The sequence below is a fragment of the Elaeis guineensis genome, chromosome 8, assembly GCF_000442705.2.
Source record: "Elaeis guineensis isolate ETL-2024a chromosome 8, EG11, whole genome shotgun sequence".
NCBI lineage: Eukaryota > Viridiplantae > Streptophyta > Magnoliopsida > Arecales > Arecaceae > Elaeis > Elaeis guineensis.
In genome coordinates, this window is record NC_026000.2 from 5,597,907 (window position 1) to 5,608,553 (window position 10,647).

At 39.0% G+C, this 10,647-nt stretch overlaps 1 protein-coding gene and 1 pseudogene across 1 annotated transcript; one reads left to right on the forward strand and one right to left on the reverse strand.

Moving 5' to 3' along the window:
• Positions 1-1,211: 1,211 nt before the first annotated feature.
• On the forward strand, positions 1,212-3,340 carry LOC140851149 (uncharacterized). Its single transcript, XM_073242727.1, has 5 exons — positions 1,212-1,232; positions 1,297-1,470; positions 1,557-1,663; positions 2,289-2,623; positions 3,129-3,340. Exons 1-5 carry the CDS (start codon positions 1,212-1,214, stop codon positions 3,227-3,229), a joined length of 738 nt encoding a protein of 245 aa, XP_073098828.1. The 3' UTR covers positions 3,230-3,340.
• Positions 3,341-4,386: 1,046 nt separating this feature from the next.
• On the reverse strand, positions 4,387-5,998 carry LOC140859702 (pentatricopeptide repeat-containing protein At4g21065-like; annotated as a pseudogene).
• Positions 5,999-10,647: the final 4,649 nt, after the last annotated feature.

Genomic DNA, 10,647 nt, shown 5'->3' on the forward strand with positions numbered 1-10,647 from the left:
AAAGGAGAAGGCGGGGCTTTACCTTGGCTCCGGCGGTGCTCTCCAACGTCGATTTCCGGTGATCACAATAGATGAAACCGGCAAGGTCAAGAGGGAAGAAGAGAAAGAAAGAGGCAGAAAACAGGGTCGGTGGTCGTGAAAGAATCTTGGAGGGAACGGGATGTACAAGGCGGAGGCGAGCCTCGCAGGAGATGGGAGTCTTCTTCTTCTTCTTCCTCCTCCTCAATGGGTGGGACGTGGTGTATGGTAGGTCGGTACGTTGCTGCTTTGTAAAGGAAGTAAATCGTACGTTGTTGTTGTTGGTTTGTAAAGCAAGATATGGAATTTATGTTGGGACCAAGCTGTACCTCATCTTTTAAGATAATGCACGTACGTCATGATGCTAATCAAAAAATCCAATAACGTAATCGTGTATTTTTTTTAATGGGGCAATAAAAAGTTATACATTATCAAATTCGATATGTGTTTCCTATTTAGATATTATTGTTTCCTATATTTTTTATATTTAGCACCACCTTCCTCTATTTATATAAGCCCTCTATCCGCTTATCTCTTCCCTCGTCGCTTCCAACTTCGAGCGCCATCTCTGGCTCTTGCTCTTTCTCCCTCCCTCTCCTACTCAAAGGGCGGCAGTGGTGATCATGCCGGAGATTCAGATAGAGGACTTCTTGGAGGAGGACTACAGACCGCTCCGTAAGAGACCGAAGAAGAATAATGCTCCTTTGAAGCATCCGGTACAACACTTTTTCCACTTTTTTTTATATCAAATAATCAGAATTCTTGGTTGAGAGATACTTATTGAGATCTTGAATTATGTTATTGAATTACTTGCATTTTTTTTTTCTCTCTTTATTCACAACATCTTTTTAAAACATCTAACATAACTCTCTATTCCATTGTCTGACACGAAGCCTTCTCAAGCTACCAGAAAGATGAAACCTTCAAAGTTTCATGCGCCTATCCGTTTGAGAATCGGAGCTTGGGAGGTAGGAGAATTTGATTCTAAAGCTTGACGTATTGAATATTCAATGGAATCAATGCAATAAAATTGCTATTGAACTTTACTTTCCCTGAATTATAGCTTTTTTTCACCAGAGGTCTGTAATTGATTATGTAGAGTAAAATACTAATCATTCTTGATTGCTACTGGTTAGAGCATAGTCAAGAATACAAACTCAAGATTTTTCTAATTGCCCTCAGTAGAAAATCTTATGTGCTTTGTTTGCTTACAAGTAGTTCTTTATCAAGGTGGATAAAGATTTGTCTGGTGGCTAATTGACGTACCCTTGTAAACAGCATGTATCAAGACATGAAGGTGATCTAGAGGCTAAGTGCTACTTTGCAAGACAAAAACTTATTTGGGAGTTTCTTGAACGTGGCCTGAAGAGCAAGATTGAAATTCCTTGGTCACATATTAAGGGTCTAAAGGTAACATACCCTGAAACAGGGGATGGAACCCTGGATATAGAGGTAATCTTATATGAGCATCAAGAGATGTTTTCTAATGGCATAATGTATCAGTTCTCTTAACAAAGCTTTCTGCTTGTTTTGTTCAGATAGCTAGGCCACCTCTTTTTTACAAAGAGACCGATCCTCAGCCGAGAAAGCATACCAAATGGCGACCTACTACAGATTTTACTGGCTTCCAGGCGAGTATACACAGGTGAAATCTTATCATCCTAAGCTGGTTAATGCTATGAAGCATCAACAGTCTGATTTGCATGTAAAGCTAATGATCTATTCGGTAATTGATAATTTTAAATATATAGTGTTTATTAATATGTTTGTGCATGTATTGGTGCATTGAAAACGTAGCTGGTGCCTTATTAACAAAACCAACCATTTATGTTTCAACTTTACTATTAGAGGGGCATGCAAGTAAAGAAACCAGTGTTGGTCTTGACTTTTCATAGACGCATGAGTACAAAATGATAGAATTGCAAGCAACCACTGAAATATGCACTAGTTTGTTCTTTGTTAAGCAGAAATTTTGTTTCATATATCATGTTTTCCTTTTATAAAAAGAGTGAGTGAATACAAAACAAACTTGCTTTGTACTCATGTAATTCTTCAGTAGATAATCAGATCAACTTGATATCGGGAGCCATTTATCTCACCCTCTCACCCGAATTTCTTCAATAATATCTCCACCCACTTCAGGAACATCTACAAGTTTGGTTGGTGGTAATTTGATTGATATTTTCACTTCCAATGTTGTGGTGTACTTCCATAGGAGGTGAATAGCCTAATGTTTTGTCTAACACTTATCAACTTCTTGCTTGAGCAAGGCACTTTCTGGAGTGCGAACAAGACTCGTTAAGGGAGAATATGGACAAGATTTTCCAATGCAGTCAACGTTTATATTTTCTGAGTCAACAACCAGAAGATGAATCCAAATCTCCATACTCTGAACCTCAATACTCTGTTTTTGCTGATCAACTTCAAGGTAAAGATCATGCTTTCGAAATTATGAAGGATGGTAATGGATCCACCTTCTCAGAATTCTGTGTTTCTGGTTCGCATTTGTGTGATACCTCATCAATATCCATGAAGAGCATGGTACCGGTTTCTGTTGCGAGTGTACCAGATCCTGTCTCACAGGAAATTCCTTCAGCCAGCACAGGTAAGACTATACCAGCTCTTGGCATATATGATGCTGAAATTGTATAAATTATCTGAACAGCCATGTTTTCTTCAATCTTTTAAAAAAGAAAACTTTGCTTTCTGTTGTTCATTCATCTTGAATGACTTGCGACAATTGACTGGTCAGGTCTGAGTATCTTAGAATACATGCTTTCTGCATTCTCATAATAATTCAAGCTTAATTCTTCGATGAGTGGTGATGTTCTTGGGTCAGAATTTATAATAGTGTCACCAATACAGATGTTTGTTAAAGATGTCAAAAATCAATTACTTTAAATGGGGCATTCTAGTTGATTTTAGAAACTTGATGAAGGATGCTAACACGTTTATCTGTAATCTAGCTCATAGGGAGCTCCCTTGAATCACCAAGCTCCATATTGTTGTGGCAGTTTTTTCTTGTGTACTGGGTTTGCTTGCAGTATTTTTCATCAGCATGTTGTTTCCTATTTCTTGTATATTTTACAAAACATCGGTTGTTGCTTCAGGAATAGAATCCCAAGTATGGAGCAGTGCCGGTGCCGCAGAGGAGTTGGAGGAACCTAATTGGTGGGATCAGTCGATTTGGCCAACCGCAGAGAATAAGTAATTAAATTAAATTGTTCGTCAGATGACATCCTCCTCCTTGTAAGATGGCATTCTGTGGCCCAGATCATTGTGATAAATATTTCACCATGAACTGATGGAAAAATCAAATCAAACAATGCATTCTATATAATTGATTAAAAAATTTGAAAGCTTCATGATGCTGGTTGACAACTGTGCAACATTCATAGGTGGCTATCTTCATAGTTGCTGCGTAATTGTTAAATGAGGTTCATGAACAATGTAATTATACTACATTTTCGTTCGATAGATTTCTTTTTCTTTTTTTTTTGTTCAGAATAACCACATTTATACTACCAAGCTCCGATACCAACAGGATCACCCATGGATTGTGAATTGCGGAAATAACTGAACTTCAGATCCACATAACAATTATGCCATTGCTTTCTTCTTAATCAAAATTGATGCCATCGTAGACCGTGATAATCCATCACCACCGCATAGAATCAGAAAGAAAGAAGATACACGAAAAATGATCCCAGCAAATCAAGGGAAATTAATCAAACAACCAACAAGCAGCAAAGGAAGAAAAACACGACCCACAAGTGAACGATTGGTTATGGAGCAGAAGGTTAATTGATTATTCTAATAATTCTGGCTCTGGTTATCAGTGTCATTAGCTCTGATGATATTTTAGGGGAAATCGTGAGTTACATCTGGTGCAACAGGACAACAATTGCAATGAAAATGAGTGCATGGTGCTGATTCGGAAAAATGGGGTATATTGCTTTTGCTATGTCATTGGTTACATGCACTGAGAGTTTTTTCATAAACAAAAAAGAAATGTACATTGTCTGTGGCAAGATATCGTGCTTGTTATATTGACTTACAGAAGCCATGCTACATCACAAATTTCATTGTGAATGAGTTAACATTGGCACCCCATATCTATATCAGAAAACAACTATTATTCATCACAAATTTCGAAAGATATATATATATATATATATATATATATATATATATATATATATATATATATATATATATATATATATATATAAATATAAAGAAAAAGGAACAAGTGAAACAGACTGAGAGCTCACTTTCAACGTTACTTGTTCATCCTCGACAAGAATTTCCTTGGTAACCTATATTGAAAGGTGAATAATTCAGAATGGAAATAACACTGCAAACACGTACATTAAACCCAGCATCATTTGAACATTCACATCATGAACATGTAACATTAACAAAAAGAGAGAGGAAACGTTACCTTTCTTAAGCCCATGCTTTCCAGAAAGGTTCAGACTGTTGATCAGAAGAATCTCATCATCTTGAGATAACTTATTTGACTCCAAGCATTTTGTCGAGAATGAGACAAACTTTATATACATCTTCTCTCCAACAGTATCCCCCACTGCAAAATGCACTTATCAGCGCATTGAACATATGCACATCTGGAACGAAGCCTCGTTCTGTCATTTCTTCAAGCAGTTGTAGTATCTCTTTCAGCTTCCCACCCTTAATCAACCAATTATTTGGACGAACAACCAGATCAGAGAAGAACCTTGTTTGAGGGATCCAAAAAGACAATCAATAGCTTCCAAAAATCTTCCTTCTCTGCAAAACTATCAATCATGATACTATAGGTGAACTTATTTGGAACAATATCTTCCAAAACCATGTTCACATAAAGCCGCTGGACTTCATCAAACTCTCCTGCCATGTAAAACCTATGAAGCAAAGTGTTATAAGCCACCACATCAGCACCAAATCCCCTACCGCTCATAATACAATTCGCTTTACGAAGCTTCCCAGCTCTGCAAAGGCTTCGAATCACGATGGTAAACGTGCAAGCATCCGGTCCAATTCCCTTCTTCACCATATCAGTCAAGAGCTTTAGAACACTGATCCATTCACCAAGCTCACAAAGCCTACTCATCAAAGTGTTGTAGAAGAAGACATCGACATCCCATTCCAATTCAGCATTCCTCTCCAGCAAGCTCTTGGCCTCCCAAACCATCGAGTCCCGACAAAGGCAATCAAAAAGGATGTTCAAAGTGATTGCATCTGGGCACAAGCCACTCTTCCGCATAACTTCGAACAGTTGGAATGCTTCGTCGACCTTGCCTGCTTTACAAAGCCCATTCATATAGATATTGTAGGTGATTGCATTTGGTTTCCAGCCCTTGGACGTATTCTCCCTCAAGATCCTCTCCACCTCCTCGAATTCGGCGGTTCTGCATAGGGCCTCCACCAAGATGCCGTAAGTCACCACGTCCGGTCGGCAGCCAAGGGCCTCCATAGTGCCCATCAACCTCTTGGTCTCTTCGATCCGTCCTGCCAAGCAATACCCATGAACGATACAAGTATAAGCTTCAACAGTCGGCATCAACCTTTCTTCGAGCATCTGATCCAAAACACCCCACGCTTCCTTAATCCTCCCGGCGCGGCAGGGGCCGGCGATCAGGATCAAGTAGGCGACTCTGTCGGGGTGTCGGCCGGATCGAACCATGAACTGAATGATATCATGAGTAGAATCAATAAGGGAGGGGCGTAAAGATCGCGACTTTATGAGGATTGTATAGGAGGAAGTGGCTGCGGCACCATCTCAAGTACGGAGATAGGACCGTCCCGCCATCATCGCAATATCTTGATCAGCATTTTAGGACATCTTCTACCCTAAATGTCGGAACTGGTTGGGACGGCAACAAATTTCATTGCAAAGAAAAACCGGAATGCCCCATCAGATTTTAAAACTTGACCTTTTGTTTGTCCTGACTTTACGTAACGGCGACATATGATTTTCTTTGATGTCTTTGGTATAACTTGAATCTAATGATATTTTTTTTACTAAGGTGATACCACAATTTATTATATAGACTTGACCATTACTGCACAACATCAATATTTGAAAGCGCTGATTCTTGAATTTGATGTCAAAGAATCAAAGAAATATTTTTATTAAGTGGAGGATGCACAAGCAATTTTCAGATCTCCACACTTAATTGAAATTGAACCTTTTCACCATCCAATAACGAGTCAGAAGATCGTCATGACTATGGGTATTGCACTTCATGTTCAATGAACTTTGGATCCTTGTGTCAGAGCAAGGTCTTGGTGGTGTCACTGAAATACGAATGAGAAAACAAATTTTCACTCAATCTTCAGCATATTCTTTATATTTCTTATTTGTATCTTCTAATTGGCACTAAAGTGGTCCAGACTTTTGGTGCACACAAACTAAATATTAACCATGTAAAAACATATTAAACAATAAAGGTCCTTGTGTCTCATTTTGAATTTTTAAGCAGGAATTAGAATTGTGGATACTCCATATTTAAATAGGAGAAAAGTTGGGAAGGGAAGGTTACAAAATGGTAAAAGCAAAAGAGTTTCAGGTAGATACTCGCACGAAAAATTCATTGTTGTGGAACTAATAAGTTCCTACTAAAATACGCTAAGATCACTAGATAATAACATCCCCAGATGCAGTCTTGCCTTAAGCAGCAGCTGAAAATGCTGATTAATTTTTTTTAATTAGATAAACAAGAAATGATTTAGAAATAAGGTTAATGTTTTTTTACTTATACTTTTAACGAGTCGACTTCGACTCTACATTGATCTTATGAATGCAATATTTCGGTTAACAATTAGTTGACCGATCGATAGTCGGCTGTTATCAACCATCAACAGACAATTTGGATAATCTCCAACTGAAGACCATCGACATATCAGAGTTATCGATTGATGCTCATTTGAAACTCCACGATTACCGACTTACTACTATTACCGACGTATAGTCGGCTTACAAGTTGCCAGCGTAGAAGATCAGAACGTGGTATAACCGCTCATCCCACGATTACATAACATCGGAATATGCGAATCCCACGTGTTTAACCGTTATGAACGATTATCGACTATATATCACGACCGTTAATGGGCATAAACAACCCATTAACTCCATGATTATGGCCTAATAAAAAATGAGACCACATGCTTGATGGTTACGTCTAAATTATCTATAAAAGGGAGATAAACGAACAGCATTGGTAAGATAATTCTGAGCTAGCACTCTGTCATTTCAAATACTCTTTATCTGTTGTTCACCATTTCTCACTGACTTAAGCATCGAAAGATTTTTATCGGATAAAATTTCGGTCAGTGTGGACTTTATTTTGTAGGTGCTCTTCATCGACGACGGACGCTATAGGAGATTGGCCGCAACAGATTGACGCGCTAGGAAGGGAGAAAGATACAAGCAACCATGCCAAAAACTAGATCTTAACACTCGACAGAATCAGTGAGGCAGTCTTCCTGTCAGAAAAATATTCCTCCTCCACCTCCATTGGCAGAGCTCAGTTCTTCACATCTTGTGATCACTACGGATGCACAGATTGCTGCACTCATGCAGCAAATGAAAGTATTAATGGAGATGGTTCAGAGCCTCCAACAACAACAAATACAGCAACAACAGCAACCACCGGTGGAGGAGCCGGTGGCTCATTCCATACCATCTAGGCATAGCCACCATCCTCCACGGCACTCACCCTCCTCATCTCCAAAGTGGCGACCATCTCAGCATTCTCATCGAGACGGATCCTCACGTTCTCGGTACTCTCATCGTGCCACCCATCATTCATGGCATTCTCCCTCTCCTTCCCATGTACATAGCATCAGGAAAGAGAAGAGGCTGAGAGCACCTTCTGTTTCTCCATCTTCAAGTTCTTCTGGGGATCTACCTTTGATTTTTCTAGGCAACAACAGCTCGACGACTACGAATACAAGTTCAAGAAGATTGATCGTCAGCTTGTCCAACTTCAGGTGAAAGGTCGAAAGTCTTCCAATGACTACGACTTTCACACTGCTCAGCCTCTCTCTCAGTGCATCTTGGATGAACTGATTTTGTCCCAGTCCAAGATGCCACAGATGGAGCCATATGATGGCTCCATCGATCCGATCGACCACTTGGAGAGCTATAAGGCTCTCATGATAATCCAGGGGGCAACTGACATCCTCTTGTGCATCAACTTTTCGATAACTATTTGAAAGGCTGCTCGATCATGGTATTTTGGGCTTTAGCCGGAGAACATTAACTCCTTCGAGTAGTTCGAGAATTCTTTCGTGGCCCACTTTAGCACTAGTCGAAGGGTGCCACGGATATCAGACAGCCTCTTCTCTATTAAGCAGGGTGAGACAGAGACGTTGAGAGATTTTGTGGCTCATTTTAATGTGGCCACACTTGAGGTCAGGGATCTTAATGAAGACATGGCCATATCGGCTATGAAGAGGGGTCTGAGAGGATCTAGATTCACCTACTCTCTAGACAAGACTCTCTCTCAGACCTATGCTGAACTTTTAGAGCACGCGTACAAGTACATTCGTGTGGATGAAGTTGCTTCTGACCGACGTCAGATAGAAGAAAAAGATCAGAAGAAGAAACAGAAGAGAGGTGGAGCTCCGACTGACTTAAGTCGGCCAACTATCAATATGCGAGTTTCACTTCGACGACAGAGTCCGAAGTCGAACAACTATGACATGTATGACTCCTATACTCCACTTTCTGCTCCTCATGCACAGATTTTGATGGAAATCAAAGGAGCAGAGTATCTTCGACACCCCCCTTTGATGAAAACACCGTCGAGGAGTTGTGACAGAAAAAAATACTGTCGGTTCCATCATGATCATGGTCATGATATCGGACAGTACATTCAGCTCAGGGATAAGATAGAGGCCCTGATTCGATGAGGCTATCTCGAAAAGTTCCGACGAGATTGTCCGACTCAACCTCCCATCAATCAATCACTTCAGCCACAAGCTGAGGAGACACTCAACAATCGATCAACGATGAGAGTAATCAACATGATGTCCGAACGACAGAAGAACTGGAGGGCAACTTTCAAAGAAGAGTCGGTGAAGAAACAACGACTCGATAATGTAATTACTTTTTTGAAAGAAGATATTCGAAGAATACAAACTCTCCATGATGATGCTGTCGTTGTTTCGACAATGATAGTAAATTATGATGTAAAAAAAATTTAGTGGATAATGAAAGCTCAACAGATATTCTATTTTACTCGACTTTCTTCTGAATGCGACTACAGATTGATCGACTCAGGAGACTCTCGATGTCATTAATCGGTTTCATTAGTAATGCAGTTATAGTAGAAGAAAAATTACTCTCTCACTAACTGTCGAAATAGATCTACGATAGAGTACTATTCTCTTAACATTCACGATTGTCCGAGTTTCTTTGGCTTATAATGCCATACTCGGACGATTTGAACTTAATGCCCTGAGAGTAGTAGTTTCGACATATCATTTATTATCCAATTTTTAACAAAAAATAGAACCAGAAAGACAAGCAAAAGACTTCTCATGATCAATGAGTACCGACAGTACTTCGAGGACCTAAAAAGATATCTTGCATCTCCATCATTGCTTATAAAATCAAAGGTGGGAGAAACTTTATATCTCTATTTAGCAACATCAATGGAGACAGTTAGTTCGGTACTTGTCTAAGAGGATGAAAGTCAAATTCAATGATCGATCTACTACACTAGCAAGGTGCTTCACAATACCGAAGTAAGATATTCAAGAGCGGAGAAGATGATCTACGCTTTAATCATATCATCATAACGACTTCCCCATACTTCCAAGCATATCCTATTGTCATCTTGACAGATCAGTCATTAAAGGTAATTACACTGACTTGATACTTCGGATCGAATGGCAAAGTGGACGATAAAGCTCGATGAATTTGATATATAATATTACCTACGTCCATCGATGAAGGAGCAAGTTTTGGCTGACTTCGTCGTCGAGTGTACAATACCTGATAATAATTTTGAGGATGAGACTAACGACAAAATAAAGTAAGCTACGACTTTCGAACCCGACTTAACATTGATATTAGTGTTAGATATTGATGGAACATCCATGTGATGGATATATGCATGAATGCTTACATGCTAATTGATTATATAATACATTTGCAAGAGTTGCAATTAGGGCTGGGTGTCTTTGATGCATTATATTATCAGTAGAATCTCTCCTTTCTATATTCTCAACTGTTGATTGAAATTTTTACATAATGATGTAAAATTATAGAAAAAATGTTATTTGAGAATAGATAAAAATTATTTCTTTCTATTTTTAAATAAAAATCAAGCATTCATGATAGACTTCATGGTGATAAAGACTAGACTACCAGGCTTCTGGAGAGCATAGGCGCATTAAGATTGACCATGAGATGGTTCAATCTATGATGTACCTAAGATTAGGCCCTTTAATCATTTTGTGGCTTGGATGATTTTTCAAAGTCCATAAATATGTATTTTCCTTTATATATGCTTTTATATACTGGTAGTTAGGAATTTGAATTTTCATAGCATATAATGCATGATTAGGATATGCATGAGACCTAGGTCCCTCTGTTAAATTATATTTAGCCTTAAT